The sequence below is a fragment of the Spermophilus citellus genome, assembly GCF_964194105.1.
Source record: "Spermophilus citellus genome assembly, chromosome: 6".
In the NCBI taxonomy this organism is placed as follows: Eukaryota; Metazoa; Chordata; class Mammalia; order Rodentia; family Sciuridae; genus Spermophilus; species Spermophilus citellus.
The window spans coordinates 12598085-12620888 of NC_138187.1; the positions used below are offsets into that span (position 1 = coordinate 12598085).

The 22804-nt window shown below is 56.8% G+C and overlaps 1 protein-coding gene across 1 annotated transcript in view; it reads left to right on the forward strand.

Annotated features, from left to right (window-relative positions):
* The window catches only part of XYLT1 (xylosyltransferase 1), a 240037-nt gene that overhangs the window by 123009 nt on the left and 94224 nt on the right, over nucleotides 1-22804 (forward strand). The window contains exon 3 of the mRNA XM_081299981.1: nucleotides 10570-11086. Coding sequence (XP_081156107.1) covers nucleotides 10570-11086 — 517 coding nt within the window. The remainder of the gene's footprint in view (nucleotides 1-10569; nucleotides 11087-22804) is intronic.

The following is a 22804-nucleotide window of genomic DNA, read 5'->3' on the forward strand; positions in this document are numbered from 1 at the left end:
TGAAGAGAGTGGTGGGAGTGGACGCCCTCGTCTTGTTCCGACTTTAGGGGAAATGCTTTTGGTAATCCTCCGTTGGGTGTGATGTTAAGCAACACTGGACTAGTGTGTCTCCAGCTTCAACAGGCAGAGGAATCACCCAGGGTCCTGGTAACTCCATCCTGGCCCAGGAGGGGCCCGAGATCCTGCACATTCTAACAAGACTCCCCAGGAGTGCCCCCCGTTGCGGGTCCACGGTCCACCCGCCGAGTAGCAGGGGAGTCCGGGGTACAGGCAGAGGTCTGCTGCTGTTTGTTGGACCAGCAAGAACTCGGTGGTTTCCCATGTAGCTGCACAACCAGGTATGTTGGCGGTGGTCTCTCCGTGTGGCCTTGCCGATGAAATTCTCTGAAACCGCAGTGAGACTCTGAGGTGTCAAGTCTGCCCTGGAATGAAATCCTAGTTACTCTTCTAGAAACGTGTTTGGTGAAGACCATTCATGAGTGCTTTGTGTCATGTGTAAATCTGACCCAAATAATGATGAATGCATCAGTCACTCCCATGACATCTGAGGACATTTGGAAGTCCCCTGGGTGCAGGCCAGTTCTTCATCGTGGGATGATGTGTGCCCCTCTGCCTTGCTGGTATCTGGTCCTCTCACCTGATAAGTGCTAGGAGTATCCACTAATTGTGGTGCCAGCCAGAAATGTCACCAATATTTCCAGAATGTTCCATCAGGGGGCAATCCATAAAAGGAGTCACCAAGGATTCTGGGGCACTTGAGGCCACGCTTAGGAGGCAGAGGGTCACTTGAAGATCCTGGGTCCTCGGAGTCCTGCAGGGTTGCCCCCACAGGTCTGCTGTGGAGCAGGGGGACTTGGTGCAGGCTGCAAGGGAGCTGGGTGCTCTGCACGTCTTCTGGAGACCAGGGGCCCACTACCCAGGTCCTGATGATGTCACAGGAGGAAATCCAAGCCGGGCGTTGCCAGGTCCCCTGATATTTCAACCACGAGCAGAAATCCAGAATTTTAACTGGAATCGTCTGACTTAGAAATGTGGGCAGGGATTAAAACCCAAGAAATGAACATGCTCCCCAGAGCTGGCCACAGCTCTCTGCTCCATGGTAGCCACTGGTCATGCTGTGGGCTCCCGGGCACCTGGATAAAGGTGTGACCCATGTCAGGGTCACCCCCCTGCCCAACTGAGGGCTCTAATCCTCCTCCCACTTCCCCACACAGTGGCTGGGCCCCCTGACCACCCACTGGCCACCTGCCTCTCCCCCTCCACACCCCCCTCCTGGCTGGCTGAGCCCTTTCCCCGGCCGCCCCCTTCCTCCCTGCTGACCTCTCCTGGTTCCTCAGCCCGGTTCTGATTTCAAACCAGGAAGGGTCATTTCTGGAGAGAACAAGACTCCAACAGCCAGGTCCACCCAGGGCGGAGGCAGGGCAGTGACCTGGCCCCACCTCTCCTGCAGGGGACTGTCAGTAGTGGTCTGGAGACATTTGTGGTTGTCACATGGGCCTGGTGGGTAGAGGTCCCAGATGCTGCTAGCCACAGCACAGGACACCGTCCACATAAAGAGCCTTCCCCAAGTGTCCATGGTGCCGTGGTGGAGAAACCCTGCCCTGGAGGTATCCAGAAGGGCTGCTCGTTCTCTGTCCCTTGCTCTCCCTCCTGGGCATGGTGGCCTTCGGTGTGGGATAAGGAATGTCACAGTCGCAGGTGACCCAAGCTACATGGGGTTGGGGAGGGGCCAGTCTAATGGTCACTTATTAAACATCTTGAGCTTCCCAACAAAACCCCTTCTGTGTGTGAGTCATTGTCCTGGCCACTGTCCCTTCTGAGGGCTGTCCCTCCTCTGGCTTTCCAACCTGTTTCTGGCCTCTGAGTCCAAGTATCATCTCTGACCGACTTCTCAACACGCGGCGTGACCTGGGGCCAGCCTGGCCCCACCCCTGTTCCCTGGTACCAGATGCTCCTGCCTTCCCTGCAGAAGGACACCTGTAGGCTCCTGGGGGACCAGAGAGTCTCAGTGACAACTCCCCGCCTTGCTGTCATAGCAGGAAATCTCCACAGGGGCTCCACCGTGGTCTAGGGGAACTTGACCCTGAAGAGAGCCGGCCAGGGGCTGGCCCTGACCTACTTTTGGAGATGGTTTTGTTTATTTAGATGCTATTTATTTATCTACTTGTGATTTTTGGAATAAACAGTGTTGCGTCCACCCAAGGTTTACGGTGTGACCACACCAGACACGGACAGTTGGGGCAACGGTTCCCACCGTGAAGTGGACAGACGTGTCTGTCACCTCCATCGTGACTGCTCTGGAGACCAGAGGAGCTCAGTGGACTTCAGGAGATTCCCTGAGGCGCCGCAGCGTGGTCACCCTGGGTGCCGCCTGAGCTGTGTTCGTCCCCGTAGCTCCAGTCCCACCGAGGCCCCGCCACGCTCACTCACCGCTGTCCCTCTCCCCCTGTGTCCTTGACGCACAGACACACATGTCTGTCTGTCTGTGGGCTGCACATTTAAGTGAGATAGTGGACGCTGGCCCTCTGCGCCTGGCTCATTTTACTTCGCCTAATGTCCCCCAGGTCCATCCGGATGCCCGTCACGGTTGTCCCTGGTGCCGGGCAGACTGGGGGGCTCGAGTGGGCCCAGTGGGGGCTTGGGGGCTCCTGGGCTCTGGCCCTCCACACTCCCTTGGCAGACGGGAGGTCGGGGCTGGGTGGCCGTGGGCAGTGTCGGACACAAACAAGGCTGGACACTGGCCGGAGGACCAGGACAGATCTAATCGGCAAGGACTGTGGCCACAGGGCAGAGTGTGGCGTGAAGCCCGTGGAGCTGTCCAGAGGGGACGGGCGTTTTAAAGGGAGGTGAGGGAACAGGACGGGGAGTCTCAGGGCTCAGCAGAGTCAGGGAGGGAAGAGTCCAGTGGGCAGCCAGGTGGGGGTCGGTCCAGGTCAACTCAGATTTGGGGGTTCTGAGCCCCTGCTGAACCCCCATTGCCACTCAGCACAGATCTCTGTGCCTTTGCTGCATGTGAGAATGAGCCCAAGCCCTGTCAGATGGAGACACACGCCACCCAACAGAGTCCTCAGCCCGAGGTGGTATTCCGGAGCCCACGTGTGTGAAAATGTCCGTGGCTTTTCCCACGCGGGCTCAGGACCCCCCAAATGCCCTCCCCTGTTTTTGAGGACCCTCAGAGAGCTTTGTCTAGGAAGGTGACACCTCTCCATTATTTGCCATTTATGGACGTTTACACGGAGGTCGTCTTCTTCAAATGCTCATTGATTAATTCCCTTAAAAATAATGAGGAAAACAATCCATTATGCGTCCATAGAAGCATAATGTATATTTTCCACAACAGCCACAGAAAAGCGTTAGTGAGACATTTTTGCAAGTCTCAGTAACGTCTGGCTTAATAGAAAGGCACAGCTGCTTCTTTGAGTCTGGGTGCGATCTCGCACATCACGTCGCCTCTGGAAAATTCCACAGCACCCCGGCGAGAGAAGGAGCAGAAAGGAAATGATGGAGAAAATAGTGTGTCCCTGCAGATCCTCTGGGAGGGTCTTGGGGGTCCCTCCAGGGTCCCTAGACTATGCTATGGGAACTGCCACCATAGGTCATTGTTGCAAGCCTTCATTTTATTTTAATAAATTGTAGCGGACGTGGGGGGCCTTCCGGGCATTACCCTGGTTCCTTGTGTGGATTAACACTTTCAGTTCTCAGACAAGTTTTTATCCCCATTAAACAGAGAGGGAAATTAAGGTCGGCTGGGTTCATTGTCGTGCCCTGGGTCCCCTGTAAACAAAGTGGCAGGGTCTGGATTTGAACCCCGCCCCCTGCCAGCTCAGCAGCTAAAAATAGCATCCTGCCACTGCTTGGCAGGTGCTAAATATAGATCAGGTGTTCTTTTGACACACACAAGCCAGTAGCAGCAATCCCTCTTCCTTCATTCCTATTTTACCTTTGCAAAGCAGGTATTCTCCCCCCACCCCTTTTTTTGGAGAGGAGAAAATGGAGGGTCCAGTAGGTGAAGCTCCTTCCCCCCACCCCCTGGTGCCTGGCCCTACTAGCCCAGCTCCCTTCCTCCTCACCTCGTGCTCTGCTGTGCATCCCATTATCATGGGGCTGAATTGCAAAGGTCTTATTATTGGGGTTCTAGTAAAGCTGCCCGGGCCTCGCATGGCCCGTGGGTTGCTGAGCGCCGGCCAGGGCAGCCGCCTTTCACCGGGCAAGGGGCTGCCGTGGTCTGTTTGCCCCGGCAGCCTCCACAACTGCTCGTCCTCATTGGTCCAGCCTCGCACACTGAGCCTCCACCCTCCGTCCCCCCTGGCACCGAGGTCCTTCTGGAAGCAGGTTCGGGCTGCTCCCCCAGGGTCCCTCCCAACGACTTTGGTGATCTTGGCAATGGCAACGGAGCCCCGGACACTGAGTTCAACGCAAACAGCTACCCGTGCACCTGACCTCAGGGCAGCAATCCACTGACCCTGGTGAGCGGGTGGAGCAGGGGCCTTCCTGCCTGGGCAGCACACCTGCTGGGGTCGACCTCAAGGGTGCTCCACCTCCGAGCCACATCCTCAGCCTTTTTCATTTTTTTATTTTGAGACAAAGCCTCGTTGAGTTGCTCAGGCTGGCCTTGAACTTGCAATCCTCCTGCCTCGGCCTCCCGTGTCCCTGGGATTAAGAGAGTGCACCCCGGGGCCCATCCTGTCCCTGTTCTTACTATCTGCGGAGAGGCGGTGTGACCAGGGCAGCCTGGGTTCAGGTAGCTCCTAGATGTAGGGATTCAGTCAAAAAAAAAAAAAAGAAGAAGAAGAACGTGAAATTTTCTCCTGCGCAGGCATGTCACGGAGATGAACTGAGTGAGGAGGTTGGGGGGACAGGGCCTCGGACACAGTGAGCCCTGCCTGATCCATTCACCCCTTCCTGAGGGCTGGGTGCCAGAGAGAGACGAAGTGTCCCGTCCTGGTGAAGAGCTGGTGACTGGAGGAGGGAGGATTAACCCGCGTCGGCCTGACTCCCGACCTCTGAATCGGTGACGGAAGGATGAGGCTGGGATGTCAGGGGACACCATTCAGAGCCTCCCTTCCATCCTCCCTCTCTGGTCTCCTAATGTCCCTCAAATTGCTTTTCTTTTTTTCCTTTCTGTGAGTGAGCACAGGCCTGGTACTGCGGGTGGACCCAGGTTTCCCTACCCCTGAGTCACATCCCCAGGCCTTTTGACTTCTTATTTGAGACTGTGCCTCCCTAAGTTGCTGAGGCTGGCCTTGAACTTGTGGTCCTCCCGCCTCAGCCTCCGAAGCCACTGGGATGATAAGGCATGTGCCACTGTCCCCAGCATCATCACATTGTTTTTCCATGAGCTGAAATGGCAGAGTCGTGTGAGTTGATCATATTGATTTACGCCCGACTCAGAGAATGTGAGTAACACTCCCGCGGGACTCCATCACCCATCTGTTTATGGATGAGAGAATTAAGTCGTTACTAAAGCAAGGCAAGTGCCCAGGCCTCTGCCCTCCCACCTGGGTGCTCCATCTACACCACAACAGGAGCAAAGGTGCGTCTCTAAGTGTGTAGTTCAAAAAGCACAGCAGCTGCCCCCACCTCTCAGAAACAGGACCCAGGGCCTGGGGTGCAGCCAGCTGAGTGGGAATCCATTCTGAAGCCTGAACCTCCCAGAACCCGGGGAGACAGAAGCAGACCATATTGTGTTTAGCATATTTCTACCTGATTGAAAGGGGCTCTGAACATGCCCAAGGTTGAACAGAAATGGAGGACATTATTGCATTTAATTATTCCTCCGGAATAAAAATGGATTCTAGCAACGGCTCTGAGGTGAGGCAGAGTAATTAGAGCTTGGGAGCTCGCACGCAAACATTTAAATGTGCAATCATTGTAATAAGTGCATTAAAATAAAATAAGTCAAAGGGTTGCATTTGCATACCTCACCCAAGGTGAGAGAGCGGGATTGGTTGAGCATGCCCCAACGATGGTGAGGTGGCCGGGTGATGGTGTTGGAGGAGTCATGACGGGTCTGCCCTCCGGGTGGAGGAGCTGAGACCCAGCGTTGACTGGTGGGTACCCGCTTTGAGTTTATTGCTCATCCTTCCTCCTGTTGGAGTGACAGGAATGTTCCAGAAGCTTTGCATACATGCAGCCTCACCAAATGACCTCTGAGGTGAATATTATGATGGGCCCCATGTTCCAGGTGAGAAACGAAGGCACAGGGAGGTTGAGTCGCTTCCTGAGGAGCATCAGGACCCCAGGTACTTAACATCTGTGCCTCAGCTCCATCCTCTTACTCAGGACTGGTACCCGCTGCCTCAACCAGTGTCCCAGAGGACCAAGACTCATGCCCTGGGGATCCTCTGTGTGAAGGGCCAGAGCAGGGGGGCACATGGACATTGGTGAATGGTAGTTCTCTCTCCGGGGCATCTGCCTGGGACCTTCCAAAGTTTTGCACAGAGAAGGGGACGTGGGCTTGGCTCTGTGGACTTGGGGAACCCAGGGAAAGAAGAGTGAGCCCTGTCGGCCCCTGGGTGATCACAGGAGGAATTGGGGGGATCTCTCAGGCCCCGTGATGGACGATGGATGCAGAAAAGGTGGCGAGTACATACCGTGGAGTAGTTCTTGCTCACGTAGGAAGGAAACCTGTAGCGTGCAGCCTCATGGGTGAGCCTGAGGACCTCATGGCACAGGAGAGGGGACAGTGAGGTCACGCAGGCTCCATGACGTGGACTACACAGCGTGCCAATCATAGAGTCAGAGTGGACAGGCGGGGCCCAGGGCTGGGTGAGGAGCTTGGCAGTGGCTCACCAGGGGGCCTGAAGTCTCAGTCATGCAAGCTGCCCCCCAGCCTCCTCCCCATGGTCAACGGTTCTGCGTTCTACACTTAAAACGGGGTGGCAGGGCGTCTCGTAAATGCAGCGAACGTCATAGTCTATTGAAATTTTAATCTCACAATAAAGAAAATTCTAGAAAAAGGAGGTAGGGGAAGGTGAGGGAGGACCCACTGGTCACTATGGAAGACAGCGAGGATCAGGGTGATGGAGTCCCACACCTTAGGATCCTGCCTGACTCTCCCGACCCTGCCTCTTGTGGACTTTTCTGGAAGAAGCTAATATCTGTGAGCTCTTCATCCCAGAGGACAGAATACCTTCCCTCCCTCTTGCCCATGAACCTTTGCATTTCCGTGGGCAGCCGAGCAGCGTCGGAGGCAGGCAGAGGCCACAGGGCCAGCCCGAGGCCACCATCCCCGTTGAGGTTGGTTCTCCCGAGTTAGATGGTGAGATGAATCGGGGCCATGTCACACTGGGTGGTGGCACCGGTTCCTGGTGGTGCAAATTAGCTGGAGGAATCGGCTTCACAGATTGTCAGATTAGCTCTGTTGGTCTGGGCAGACAGAGAGAAGGGATCATATCTCCTTGGTCTAGTTTTGCTTGTTGAAACTCTGCCAGAAAGTGCACAAAACATGAGCTTTTGAAATAGGCGGTTTATGGAGGTTTATGGGGCGGGGGGGGGGGGCGGGTTGTGAGGGTTTATGGGGGTTTGTGGGGATTTTCCACTCAGGGCACCAAACTTGGTGAAGCTGTATTAACAGAAAGAGAAGAGTCCCAGAATAAAACTGTTGCTGTCCATAAGGACTCGGGTTTCTCTGGCTTATTCCCAGCCTTCTTGTGAACTTCCAAAAACTGGGCTTTTTAAGACAGAATTAAAATTCATGTTGTTAGGGTTGGACCCATCAAACTAATTTTCTCTCTGTTGGAGTCAAAACAAGAAAGAAAAAATGAAAACAAACTTGGTTCCTGTGTTTGAGAAGAGCTGGGAGGAAGGGTGACCAAGTGGGCTCCTACATTAGTTAGGATGAGCTAGACCATGCTGCAGTAACAGAGATCCCCAAATCTCAGTGACCTTAAGCAGAAGAGGTTCCATCTGCCCACTGGGGGTTGGTGGAATCTGTTCCATGCTGGCCACCCTCAGGGATGCAGGACCTTCACCAGCAGGAATATGGCCAATGTCTTGGTCAGCTTTCATTGCTGTAACAAAATACCTGAGATAAACAGCTTAAAGGAGGAAAGGTTTCCTCTGGCTCACAGTTTCAGAGGTTTCAGTCCGTGGTGGCTTGGCTCATTGCTTGTGGCCCTGTGGAGAGACAGTACATCATGGTGGGAGCCTGGAGGAGGACAGTTGACAATCTCGTGATGGTCAGGAAGTGAAAAAGTGAGAGAGGAGGGGAATGGTGTCTCATGTCCCTTCGAGGGTACGTGCTCCCAATATCTAACTTCCACTAGGTCCCACATCCTCCTTGTGACCCTGAAAACCTTCTTTGGGCCTTTGGGGGGCATTTAAGATTCTAACCATGAGAGCTGGTGGCAATGCTGTGGGGTGGAGCTGGCCCCCAGCCCCGGCCACTTGTCTTGGCAGTGTCCAGCTTGCAGGGAAGCACAGTCCTCCTCTGTGCCCAGAAGGAAGGGAACTGAATGTCCGTGAAGAGCCCCACTGAATCCCACCCTGCCCCGTCCAGCTCGTCCTACCTGGGCTGCTGCCGTGATTGCAGAGGGTGCCGGCTGGTCCCCACATGGAGACGGGGAACCGACTGCCTCTTGGCTTCCCTCTCAGGGGGACGGCAGGGTCACCACCTGCCAGCAAACTCCAGCATCAGGAGCAAGCTCACTGCCTCCCCAGATGGCTGTGGGCACATATGTCCCAGCCTCCCCCCCCCCCCGCTCTGTGTCATGGCAGAGGGCAGCATGACCTTGGAGCTTAGCTCTGGAGATCAGGCGAGGCTTTGCACTGAAGGGCTCCGCACGGTGCCTTGAACAAGAAGGTCACAGCAACAGGCTGCCCTTGGTGTGAGAGGCAAGAAGAGGTCCTCCCCAGAGGGCCGTCCTCCTTGTCCAACGCATGGGACCTGTGAGTCACCTACCGTGGTGCCTGGGTCGCACTGTGCTCAGAAAACATGTCTGAGAGGCTCTGGACAGACGGAGAAGAGCCATCAGTACAGCCCGTGCGTTTAGGGACCAGGAACCCAGAGCTCTGGGAGCACCTGCCGGAGGTCTGGCAAGTCCCTGTGGGAAGGAAACAGAGGCCACCACCACAAGGTCCTGAGCCACAGGTCCCCGTGTGCCAAGACCCTCGGCCTCCATCCTTCCGCCTCCACTGCTGTGGGTTCAGCCAACGGCAGAGTGAAAATATTCAGGGGAAAAAAAAGTGCATCTGTGCTGAGCACGGCTCCTGTGTCACGATTCCCTCAACGACTATTTCCATTTTCCAAATTACTGTATCAGGTGATTGAAGTCACCGAGAGACGATGTAAAGAACACGGTTGGGGAGGACGCATGTAGGGTATTTGCAAATATGATGCCATCGTATACAAGGGACCTGGGCACCTCTGCATCTGGCATCTCAGGGGGTCCTGGGTGACCAGCCAGTCTCCTTCCTTCTTCCTGCCCCGGGCCCCAGCTCCTGCTGCCTCTGACTCTAGCGCTCGGTGTCCCCAGCTTCTGGGCTCTGTCCCTCGTGAACACAACACAGCAGGTCTCTGGCCGGCCTCCGGATAGCTGTCCGAGGGTCTCGTGTCCACAGCAGACTGACAGCAGAGTCAGGCTGCGGTACTGAGGGGAGGGCGCCACGGCATCGGTCTCCTTGGCTGTCGGGAGCTGGGGGGTCTGGGTCTGTCCTGCGGTGACCCAGCGTCACCACCGGCTCTCCTTGGGCAAGTCACCCGTTAACGGGTGCTCAGTTCCCCCTCCATAAAACAAGAAAACTGCAATGGCCCGACGTGCGCCGTGGCTATCTTGGTGTGGGCTGTCCTCCTTACCACCTCCCCCGAGTGGACAGGGGCTTCATGCCAAGGAGGGGGCAGAGCTAGAAGGGGCAGGCCCATGTATGGCTATTTCTCCAGGCCACAGCTGAGCCAACAAGGACAAGGAGGACAGGGCGTCTACACCCCTGCAGAGGACAGGAGGCCTTCACACTTGGCTCCTGCAGAGCGAGGACCACAGACTCTTCCTTAGAGGGCCCCACAGAAGGGTTCACGGTTTCCATGGCAACCGCCCAGTCTGTAGGGTACCGTGAAGGCGGCGGGGCAATGCTCAGATGAACAGGTGTCGCTGCGTTTCAATAAAACTTTATTTACAAAAACAGGTGGCGGGCCAGATTTGGGCCACTGAGGTGCAGGTGGTGACCTGCTGGAGGGAGAGCCGAGCAGAGCATGCGCTGCCCTGTCCACCACTCGGGAAATGGTCACTACCCTCCCCTCGCCACTCTTCCTAGGGAACTGGAATTTTAACACATTTTAGCCCTCCCTAAAAAAAAAAAGAAAGAAAGAAAGAAAGCACACACAAAACAAAATATCGATGCTACTTATCACCAGTGCGCTTCTGTAGCAACAGGACAGGCCGAGGGAGCCCGCGAGTGCTCTCTGTGCCTTCCGAGGTGCCCCCGGGGTGGGCTTTGGGACCGTGAATGCTTTTTGGGACTTCCACAGCTGCACGCCCCGGGGTGGTGGTGGGGGGTTCCTCGGGGGCCAGCCCCCTGAGCACAGCCGCCAGGTAAAGTCTCTCTTCTCTGTTTCTTTTCCGTCTCCTGCAGGACGGCTACTTCTCTCACCGGCCCAAAGAGAAAGTGCGGACCGATAGCAACAACGAGAACTCGGTGCCTAAGGACTTTGAGAATGTGGACAACAGCAACTTCGCGCCCAGGACCCAGCAGCGGAAGCACCAGCTGGAGTCGGCCAAGAAGCCCCCAGGTCGGCAGAAGGAGCGTTTGCAGAGGAAGCTGGAGCCGCAGGAGAAAGGACCGGGGCAGGGACGTCCCTTCCTGGGGAAAGGCTCCAAGGAGGCCCTGCCTCCCCGGGAGAGCGCTGTGGCCAACAGCAGCAGAGGGAAGGACACCCCCAGACCCCTTCACGCCAGGAGAGGCGGAGGCAGCTCCCGGGAGACCAAGTACGACCAACCCCCCAGGTGTGACATCTCGGGCAAGGAGGCCATCTCGGCCCTGTCCCGCTCCAAGTCCAAGCACTGCCGCCAGGAGATCGGGGAGACCTACTGCCAGCACAAGCTGGGGCTGCTGATGCCCGAGAGGGTGACGCGGCTCTGCCCCCTGGAGGGTAAGTCCCACTGGGCTGTGCTTGCGCCTCACGGGTGGGAACACAGGGTCTGGCTGGTCTGGGACTTTGGGGATGCTGAAGTCCCTTGTAAGAGTCCCATTGCCTGTTGCTGGTGCTCTACCCCCATACCTAGGTGACAAAGGGTCGAATCACAGTGACATTGGGGCCCAGGGGAGCGGCAGGGGGCAGGGGGCTGCGTGCAGAGGGCCTGGAATTGGGGTTGACCTGGACTTGATGGTCACTGAGCGTGATCTGGAAGATTTCAGGTGGGTGGCGTCGACTCCGGGAGCTTTGTGGGGACAGCCTTCCGGTCCTCCTTCCTTGCTTCCCGTTTCTTCTTCTCTCTCTCCTTGCTTTCTTTCCTCCCTCCCTCCTCCCTGGTGCAGGGTGCTCTTCCAGGTGCCCGTGACCCAGGGATAAGTCAGGTCTCCTGCCAAGATGCAGGGCAGGCTCAGAGGCCAATAGAGAAGTCACGGGCAGAGAGTGGAGAGGCCCTGGGTATGGGGAGCATCTTGCACAGGTGAGACCACACCTGCTTCTCTGCATCTAGAACCATGGCTTGGACGTGGGCATCTTGGCCATGACCGGTACCTTCCCCGGTGCCCACGGGCGGGCGCAGCCTCCGCAGCTGCAAGCACTGGCTGAGCCTCATTCCATGGGCCACTGTGTCCCACCCACCACCCCGTGAGGTCAGCTCTGAGGCCGGGAGCCTAATTTTTTTTCCCAGACAAGAGACGTAAAATCTTAGAAGGTCCCACAACTTGTCAGCGACCTTCTGAGATGTCACACGGAGTCACCCGAGGTCGAGGTGAGCTGGACTGGATGAAGTGTCACTTTCTGAGGTCCCCTCCTTCCTCCCTTTCTCTCTATCTGAGCAGAAAAGTCCTAACTGGCCCCAGAGTGGGGAGGACCTCATGCCCCTCCACCTGGCTGAGTGGTAGGACTGTGGTCACTGCCGTCCCCGCACGCCCAGGCTGCCGTCCCCTTCACCGGTGGACTGTAAGGTGGCCCCTGGGAACCTGCTTACATTTTATTGTCCCTTGGGTCAGTTAGTAACTATTTTCCTGGTGGTTTTGTCCCTGGGGAGGACAGATGGCATCCAAAAGAAATTTCTGTACAGAGAGTCAGCGCCATTGAGAGCCGAGGAGGCTGCGTTTGAATTTAAGATCGTGGATTCAGACCAAGCTCAGCCGCCGGCCAACGCGCGGGGCCTCGCTCCTCTCTGGTCAGGGCTTCCTTCCCCATCCAGGGAGCCGCAGGCATTAGACGCTCGGGGTGCCTTCCCTTGGGACCAGCATCACAGCTCCTGGTCACCCACATGGTTCATTTGCCCGTGGAAGGCCTGGCTTTGCTGCTGTCCCTTAAGAGGTACACACAGGTGCAAAAAGGCCTCCTTGTTGTTTGTAAATTCAAATAGCACCAAAAAAAATGCTTTATGTTGCTTTGAAGGGAGGAGAGGTGACCCCAGATTATCCCTGGATGTCGGATGACCCGGAGCGCCCAGGGTCTTGGGTGGGGAAGGACACAGAGAAAGACCCAGAAGGAGGAAGGGGACTGGGGGCCAACACTGGGGCAGGAATGGACCCACTGAGCTGCTGGGGCCTCCTCAATGTCAAGTTAGAGGTCAGAGAACCAGGCAAGAATCACCTGCAGAATGGGGGCACTTTGCCCCCCCCCCATGTTGGTACATTCAGGAGCCAGGGGAGACGTGGCCTAGTGGCCTCCAGACCTCAGCCCCCGGCCTCTCTCTGGATGCAGAAGGGAGGGGCGTGGAGAGAGGGACAAGGAGGGAAGTCAGACTAGAGAGACCCCTAGAGAGACCCCCGACCTCTAGGTATCCAAGGTCACCCCGTGGGTAGGAGCACGCTCATGTCAAATGCAGCTGGTCCTTGGTCCCCACAGGCTCTGCACAACTGGAGCCAACTCACTGCAGATTGAAACTATTCCAAAAAGTCCATCCGCACTCAACATGGGCTTTCCCCAGGACCACATAAGACAGCAACGGTTTTGATAGCATTCACATCATATCAGCTCTTCTAAGTAATCCGGAGATGGCTTGACGTGCAGAGGTTATAGAGACCACGGCTTTTTATTTTATTTTATTTTAGATGTTGATGGACCTGTAGTTGGTTCATTTATTTGTATGTGGTGCTGAGGATGGAACCCAGGGCCTCACACATGCTAGGCAAGCGCTCTACCCCTGAGCCACAGCCTCAGCCCCGACCACAGCATTTTATACCAGGGACATGAGCATCTGTGGGTTCTGGAAGCCTGGTTGGCAGTGCCCAGAACCAACCCCACAAATCCCCAGGGACAAGGGGACGGGCCTCTGTATTCACTAGTCACAATGTGGGATTTGGATCTGACAGGCAGTGGCCACGCGAGCTCCGTGCATAGACCGAGGGCTGGGGGACAGGACCCTTCGTGTGGCCTCTGTGAGACGCTGCGGCCGGCAGTCGGGCAACCTGAACGTTTCGACCAAGCTCATCTCTGCTCTTGAGCTTTTTGCAGGGAAAGTGTAGCTCTGCGGAAATTTCTTTTCAATTGAGAGATTTAAAGAGAGAGTCTTCCTTTGTCCCTCACAGCCTCCCCCGGGCTGTGTCTCCAGGTGGCTCCGTCTGTGCTCCTGATTGCACTTGGCACTGGGATATAGGAATCACTGGGCGGAGGCTGACGTTTCCAGAATCTTTTGTTAACCTGACACCTGGCAGGGAAAGCCTGGGTTGAAGGCCCACCCAGGAGACTAATGTAGGGCTCCTACTGTATACCAGGCATGCTTGTTCTGCAAATGGCCAGATCGTAGGTATTCGGAGGGTCCTACAGTCTCTGTCACAAATACTGAACTTGCTGCAGTCGCAAAAATACAAACACAAACGTACCCGGTTAGGTTCTGATGAAACTTAACTTGCAAACGTAGCCGAGGGCCAGGTGGGCCGGCGGGCCCTGGTTGGCTCACTCCTGTGTCGGTTCCAATTCTGTAAATGCTCCTCCATTTACGATGGGGTCACACCACCGTGGATCCGTCGCGAGTTGGAAAGGCATTTAAGGCGCTTGCCTGCCAGACACCATGGCTTAGCGCAGCCGGCCTGCAGTGTACAGAAGACTCGGGTCAGCTGCCGCTGGGCAGAGCCATCTAACAGGAAGCCCGCTCAGTGATAAAGTGTTGACGCTCTCGTGTGATTTATTGAATAAGCTCTGAAGCTGCAAAACCGAGTGGCTGTACAGTCGGCTTTTACTCCCGTGTTAAGTTGAAAAATCATTCATGGCAGCATTCTGAGCTAGGAAGCGTTTGTGCTGGCCTCTAGGATTCTATCTCGCAGCATCCGCGCTCTAGCCCCACCAGGCAAGTCTATGGCGAACCCATTTTGCCAATGAGGAAATTGAGACTCCAAGAGGTTTGGGACTTGGCCAGAGGCACGTGGCTGGTAGGTGGCAGAGCAGGTGTTGGAACTCAGGTGACTGAGCCGGCGTCCCATAAACCTGGCCCTGTGCCCTTCTGTCCTCAGTATAATCATAAAGGAGAAGGGAGGGCATTGCTGGGGGGTATGGGGTGGGGAGGGATGTTGCCAGTGGTTACGAGCCTGGTTGTGAAGCTGGACTTCCTGGATTCAAACTCCAGATCGCCCCTTCACAAGCTGTGGGACCTTGGGCAACTCGCTTGACCTCTCTGTGCCTTGTTGCCTCCATCTGTTAAGTGGAGGGGAACGTGAGCACACCTATCTCAGAGGGTTTGTGAGGGCTGAACACACAGTTAAGAGCTTTGCCAGGCCAGCCAGGACTGTGCGTCGCACACACATTTACCGTATGACCTGCTCCGCAACTGTCCCTAAATAAATAAATAAATAGGGCGTCACTGTGAGCTAGGAGTTCCTACGGTTCTCCTGGTCATGCTGAGACACCTCCGGTGTGGTTCTGCAGGGTGGATTTGCCTGGGTCTGGTCCTAAGGCCTGTACCGCCTCGCCCAAGGTGCCCTGCCCTCCTGAGGCCGCTGAGCTGGTTACGAAGATGGGCATTGAAGCGCCGTCTCCCACCGAGCCCCAGCAACACTTCAGCGTGCTCCACGGAGGCCTCCGCCTCTTGCAATAAATTCACTGTGAATAGACTAATTGCAAAATAACCCTAATTGGGTAGTTATCAATGAACAACTTCCCTCGGAACAAAACGGCTTACAATTAATAGCATTTAAGCCATAAACTATTCTTCTGCAGAAAGCGAAGATGTAATTACACCCCACAGAGAGATGGCGTTCCCTTCCTGGAAACCATGACACCCGGAATTCCCTCTGCTGAGGAGGGATTCGGGCTCCAGCCCCGTGTCCTCTGATTTCCTGTCAGTGAGGAAATGCAGACGGAGCGGCGGGAAGTTGAGTCTCTGAGGTGGTGTCCAGTACCGATGCGCCCCACGCCGGGGGACGCGCTGTCTTGTCACTTCACTTGACAACCTCCAGATCCGGCCCGCGGGCTACCGGACGTTGGGTGTCCTTAAGGAGGTGACCCATCAGGACAGGAAATGGGTTCTCTCCATGTTGACTGTTGCGAAGGGCTCCTGCCACCAGCCATCTGTCCCCATGCCTTTTGCTGAGGCCCAGGGTAGCGTCCAGGAGCCCGGGGTGGGGGGGGGCCTTCCTCTCTGCTGGGACCTGGCCTCCCTCACTCTGCCTCCTACAGAAGGCAATTGGAAGGAGGGGAAAGGAAGCCACAGTGTCATTACATTAGGTTAGGGGGTCCCCAGGCAGCCCGCCAGCGACCGCGCAGGGGGGCTCTGTCCTGTCAGCACCGGGGGTGGCCTCACAGAAGCTCTCAGGAGCCACATAGTCACCGCAGGGACCCTGAGCTCACTGCAGGCCCAGGCTGTGTGCGCTCACACACGATCGCCTGGACCGCCTGTCCCTTCTCGGTCTCCAGAACGACCCTGTGGCCTCCGGTCACTCTGCCTGGGCCTCCCTGTGTGTTTCTGAAAACGTCACCATGTGAGATTGAAGCTAAGGACAGCGTGAACTGGGGAAAGGCCTTTCCACCCAAAGAGCTCTGGCCACTCGGGTGAGAATCCTGGTTCTGCCTTTTGCTAGCTTCTCGCATTGCAGCCCCGACCTCCCGGTGCCTCGTCTCCTCCCCTGTGGGCACAGATCCGCCTGCCCTCTCTTCTCAGGGGGCTGGCGGGAATGACAGAAGGCATTTGCTTTACTCCGCTGTGACCAATGACCTGGCAGGAACGATTTGAGAGGGGGAGGACTCTATCTGGGGCTCAGGGTCTGAGAGGTCTCTGTTCCTAGATGGCCGGCTCCATCCCCTGAGCCCGAGGTGAGGCCGAGCATCATGGCAGAGGAAGGCAGCTCAGGACCCGGCCACCAGGCAGCAGAGAGAGAGCGCCCCTTGCCAGGGACAGAATATAGACCCTAAGGTCATGCCCCCAGTGGCCACAGTCTCCCTGCCTCAGTCACCGCCCGTTACCCTGGAAGGGGTCATCACACAGATGGGGCCACAGCTCTCCTAGCCCCATCATGGCCCCTCTAGACGTCCCCGCGTTGTCTCACACATTTGGGGGCACCCCGTACCTAAACCATGAGAGCACATAGGCACATCGTGAGCGCGGAGCTGGAGAGCCTGGGTGGCTTGCAGGACGACAGAGTCCGAGTGGTCATGGAGGGAAGGCACCTGGGGAAGTGGGGGGCTGGAAGGGCTGCTGGACGGTGTCCCCCGATTCCCAGCCCCGTCTTGCTGGCTCTGCTCTTCGGCTGGGCCCCGCACGTCACCCTGCGTCCCACTGCACCTACCTTGGTGTCTGCTAGGGCTCAGCCTAAGTGCTGCTTCCTCAGGGCCTTCCCCAGAAGCCGTGGCCACAGGGAACACAGTGGCCCTGGGTGAGGGATGTGCCCCCCCTTTCCCAGTGAAGACTGTTTGGCCCGGGACCCAGAAGAAGCACCTGGGACCAGCGGCCGGGTAGGGACATTTGGAACCACTAAAGGTCGGGTCATCCCTGCGGTGGCCCCCCTGGCTCCCTGGGTCCCCCCTGCACCTCCTCACCCTCTGCTGGGCTGGTTAAGGCCACCAGGGGTGCTTCGGTCCTGTGGTTCAGCAGCCTGGACCTCAGGAGCTCAGAGTGACGTGGGCCCGCACAGGGATTGGCAGGGAGGGTGGGGGGCTGCTGCTTGGGCGTAAGTGGTGACGGCGCATCCCCAGTGCGCGATGGCGAAGGGCGAAGGACCGCTGCCCACAAGTCAGCTGAGCGTTTTCAGGGCCGCGGGTGTGACCGGGGAACCCAGGACCAGGGATGCGGCTCGACAGACGGAAGAGGCTTCTGATGCAGGAACAGCACAGCCATCCCCCCCCCCCCCCCCCGCCCCATCAGCCTTTGCCCGAGGCCCGAGGCTCTGATAAATGGGTTTGGGATGGGGATGGTTGGAGGCCGCCTGGCAGATGGCACCGCCAGATGACAAAGCCCCGTGCCCCAGGGCAGGGGAGTAACCACAAGGCACGAGTAGCGGCTTCTCGGCAGCGTGGCTGGGAGGCTGGCGTGGAGGGAGAGCGGAGACCAGGGTCGGCGTGGCCACACAGAGTGCCCTGGGGCGGGCACCTCAGCCTCCCACCTGTCAGTCGGAGTCCCTGCTCTCTCCCAGGTCTCCCAGAATCCTGCGGTGTTGCCCTTGAAAAAAAAAATCAGACCCTGCTCATGGGTCACCGGCTGCCTGCCAGGGAGGGCTCAAGGCCACGGCCAGTCGGGAGCCCGTGGTCTCTGCCCCAACTCTTCACCTCTCCGCCCCAGAGTAAGCAGCCACCAACCACCTGCAGCCCAAGGACCCATGGTCTCCTGCTTCGGTGAGTCCTTCCTCCTGGCCACCGGAATGTGGTGTCGCGTCATTTCCACTGGCTGTGAGATGCGATTGGACTTCGGATCCTTTTCCATTTAGAAATGCAAACACCAGCCTGCGAGCAAGACAGGCAGCTGCAGGCCGTGGTTTGCCGGCCGCCGTGGACCAGGTCCTGGAGATGCAGCCACGGGCAAGAGCAGAGGGCATCCCGTCCTGTCGGGCCTCCACCCTCCTCTGCAGGGCCAGGCACAGCGCCCGCTGACCCCTGTTGACAATCGTGTGTCACGATGGCTCTGCCCTCACGGCAGAGACCAGGTGACCCCTGCCCAGTACTTCCCCGTTGATTTTCTGGGTGGATGGGAGCCATGGAGACCAAGCAGGCCGTGCAAGGCCAGAGGTGGGCTGCAGGAGCCACCGAGGAGGCGGCCTCAGAAGGCCCCGCTGAGGGAGCAGGGATAGTCCTGGAATGTTCTAGAAGCAGCAAGGAGGCCCTTGGGGCTGGAGCTGAGGAAGCAGTGAGGAAATGGGAGAGGGGCCGACTGCAGGAGGAAGGGGCAGCTGTCCCAGCAGGGCCTTTGGACGTCCCTTCCGTAGGTTGGGATCCAGCGTGGGACTGTCAGAGTTGGCCGTGATCCAGGGGCCTTTGGTGTCTCCACTTTGTGCTCTTATTTCATGGTGCTGAGGACACTTACTACGAGAGCCGTCGTCGGATCTTTAAGTGTGCAGTGCAGCAGTGCTAGCTATAGGTACAGTCTCCAAGGGCAGACCTCCGTAGAACTTGCTTTTCATGCACAATCGAAATGTTTTGCTTTTCTTTTTTGGAAAAAATGAATGTTACGGTCTGTATTTAAGGCATACAGCATGATGTTATGAGATGCACATCCACAGTGAAATGGATGCTCTAGGGAACTAAATCTGCATGTCTGTCATCTCATACAGTTACTTTTTGTTTTTTCTGGGGTGTCAGGAATTGAACCCAGGGGTACTCGACCACTGAGCCCCATCCCCAGCCCTATTTTGTATTTTTTTTAGAGACAGGGTCTCACTGAGTGGCTTAGGGCCTCTCTTTTGCTGAGGCTGGCTTTGAACTTGCGATCCTCCTGCCTCAGCTTCCCGAGCTGCTGGTGTGACAGGCGTGCGCCACTGCACCCGGCAGGCTACCCTTTTATTTTGTTGTGGTGAGAACAACCCCAGTCAACTCATGTAGCAAAAATCTCCAACACAGTATCATCCATGATAGCGCTGTGTGGTTGGGCGCTGCCTCCCGGAGTTAATGCCCATCCATCAGCAATCCCCTTCTTCCCCTTCTTCCCTGAGCCCCGGCAGCCCCATCCTGGTCTCCAAGCCTGTGGATCCGACTCTCTAGGTTGCTCTGGAAAGTCTGCGACGGGTTCATTACAGGTAGCTTGACGTGTTGGGGCTTGTCCATACTGGGTCCCACGTGTCCCTGGGTAGATTGCACACCCACACCACACACTCCTCCTCTCTGTGACTGAATGACACGCCTCTGTCTGCCGGTGCCCTCCTCTTCCTCCCACTCCGCTGTCCCTGGTCACGTCGGCTGCTCTGTGTCCCGGGTGGTGGGGGCGATGCCACATGGACGCGTGCGCCGCTCTCTCTGCGAGGTCCTGACTCCAGTTCTTTCAGACAGATGCCCGGCGAGATGTCGCCTCACACACGTCGGGATGGCTGATATTTTAAACAAATAAAAAATAAGCCAGGTGTGAGCGACGGTGGATGTGGCGGGTCACTAGGCCATGGGCCTGTGCACTGCTGGTGGGAAGCGTGGGGAGCCGTCGGGGGAACAGTCTGGAAGTGACTCGGAGAGCAAGACGGACCTGCCTCATGACCCAGCCTCCCGCCTCTGACCTGACTGGGCTTTAAGGCAGTTCTAGGGACGGGGACATCCCAGGGAGTTTCTCCCAAGGGTCCCAGGGAAGTGAGAGGGAGTGGAGGGCATCAGGTGGGGTGACCGTCACTTGGTCATCAGGGCTTGTCGGTTTCCTTTGGACACAGAGGCCACTCGGGGCTGGCCTCTCGGCAGACGGCACTGAACCCCTACCATGCCCCGGGCAGCAGTGGCCCACGTTCCCCAGGTCCGAGGCGTCCCAACAGGCCAGTTCCTCTCCGCCTTTTCCTTCCAAGACACCTGGGGCCTGTCCCCTCCCCCAGTCTTGGGGTCATAAAGGAAGCCAGCTGCCACCTCGAGGTTTGAGAAAGCTCGGCACATGGGTCGGGGGTGTCCCAAGGGCCCTCGGCCTCCTCCTCCTCCGCCCCCGCCTCTTCCCCGGAATGTCCCACCCGCTGCGTGACCACTGTCATTCTGCTCCAGAGCTGTCATTGGGGTGTGTTTGCCCCCTACCTGCCAGGCCTGAGAGCTGGGCTGAAAGGTGCAGAGAGGAGGAGAACCCCAGCCCCCGGGGAAGAGAGCGAGGGCACTTCCTGCTGGTCCTGGGCGCAGCTTTCAGAAACTGCCCCCCCCCCCCGTATGAGAAGCGCTTCCTGTGCAGGTGCAGCTGCAGCCGGAGGGTGAGGGTCCGCGATTCCCTCCTGGGCAGGTGCCCGCGGTGGCATCTGGGGAGCCGCCATCGGGAGTACGTTTCCAGCTCCACGTCTGTGGACCGTGGCTCGGGGCAGCTCTGCAGCAGGGGCCAGGGACCTCGGCTTCCCTGTCCCTGAGGACAGAGGGACTGTTGGACAGCAGGACTGGCCTCTCGGGCCTCAGTGGGTGGCCCTGGGTGTCTGCCCACGATGCCTGCAACCTCCCCTCCCCTTGGCCAGGGTTCACCCTAGCACAGCACCCTTGCCTGAGTGGCACATGGAGACACGGGCAGGCTGGGCTCTGTCACCGGGAACGTCGCAGGCGATTTGAGATGACATGTGCTCCAGGGTCTACAGTTGGCAAGCTCTTGGGTCATCCACGGGAGCAGAATCAGAGATTTTTCTATCTAATCACAGAGTGAACATAAAATTGCAACCATGACTCTGCGTGCCTTCTGCAGAGACATGTAGCCATGGTTTATAGTTGAGCCGAGAGATGAAGTGTTAACTCAAGGCATGTACTCAAGGAAGATGCATGAAGAGGCCACAAGAGCATCGTGTACAAAGGCCCTGTGGTATGAAGAGGGGGGACATTTGAGGAACTAGGGAGACCACCAGAGGAGCCATGAGCCTGAGCAGGAGGGTCTGACTCCCTTTCCAGCCAAGGTTTTGATGATCACCATCTTCACTTTGAGCATGGAGAGTGGCTGAGGCATCTCATGGGAGCAAACTGAGGTTGATGGAGAGAGAACAAGAATCAGCCCCAAAGACAGGCATGGCCGTGGCAGACTGGGACTGGGGACAGGTCCCCTGTCCTCTTTCCTGTGCTCCTTCCACCTTAGGCCCTGACCACGGGTCATCTGGAGTCAGGCACAGCCCTGCCCTGCCCACTTTTTAGCCCTGGACTAGACACAGAGGTTGGCGACCTCAAGACTGCACCTTTCTTCAGGTCTAGCTTCCTGGGCCGGGGCTGGGGCGCGGAGCGTTTGCTCAGCGTGTGCGAGGCACTGGGATTCTGCAAAGAGAGAAGAAGAAAGAGACCTGTTCCCGGTGGAGGACAGGGTGCAGAGGCCTGGGGACCAAGGTGGCATCCAACGCCCTAGCCCAAAGACCAGCTGGTTCTTCCTCCTAGCACAGACCTGCGAACCGGCATGCTGGCTCCTCTTTCTGAAATCACGTGGCAGCAGGCCTAGGCATCCATGTGGACGCCACTTCCTCCAGGTTCTCAGAAGAGGCACACCCTGCCCAGGAGCTCTCACACCTCATCCCCACTCTCCTTCCCCAAAGCCAGAGGAGCCGGGGGCGGAGGTCTCTGGACAAGCACCCGTTCTCATGCCCAGGTTGAGCATCCGCCCCGCACTTTGAAAACTCTTGGTCACCTGCAGAAGCCGCTGCCTCCGGTCTGATGCGGAGGGACAGGTGCAGCCAGGAAACTCACCCGGCGTTGGAAGGGGCTGGCCACACCCCCCAGGACTGGCCTTCCAGGTGGGTCCCTTGGCTCGGGTGAAAAGCAGCCAGCCAGCTGTCTTCTCTCTGCCGGTTCCTGGTCGCCGTGGTATATTTGTGTTAGTGTAAAAATGACAAAGCAATAATTTCTCATTGTATCCTTCAGTCACCCATGAGAGATTGGATTTAGGTCACAATTTATTACCCTGTGGAATTGAATCCAATTTTTAACACCATGTCAGCCATTCTGGTATTAGAGCCTTTTAATGGCTGTGAAATTTATACAATGATAAAGTAATTTAAAACATATGTAGGAAGAACATCAGGCAAATTGATGTGTATAGAACCCCGTGGTAAAAATTGGATAGGAGATAAACACGGGAAATGGTGATTGATTAGGGCACGTTGGGAAGAGCGCTCGCGTTGATAAACTCTTAATGGCGAAATTAGTAAACTAATTTATTCTTCACGATTTTGAGGAGGGTTTATGTTGCCCTAAATCAGGATTCAGGCTGAGCCACAGCGTACAGATTAACAGCTCACCTCTGCAGGCAGCGGAGAAGCCCGTCTGCGGAACTGGGAGCCAGACAAGGTCCCCCAGGATGTTTCCGGCCACAAGAGAGAGAGGAGGGTGCGGAGGCAGGGGAGGGGACCGATGGCAGAATTACGCCTTTTAAAAAAGCGTAAAGCGTGCTCCATCTTGCAAAATGCATGCTTGCTATCATTCCTTTCATTGCACACATATATCGGAACCTTACCTCGTACCCCATCAGGGTGGACGATTTGCCAATAAAAAGCAAAAGACCACCCAATTTAAAATGAAGTAAAAATCAGAAATCACTGAAGACAGAGGGAAAGTCCAACTCGACGCATTCCCTCTGAACAATCACGACTTCAGGCACGTTTTTTTTTTTTTTTTTTT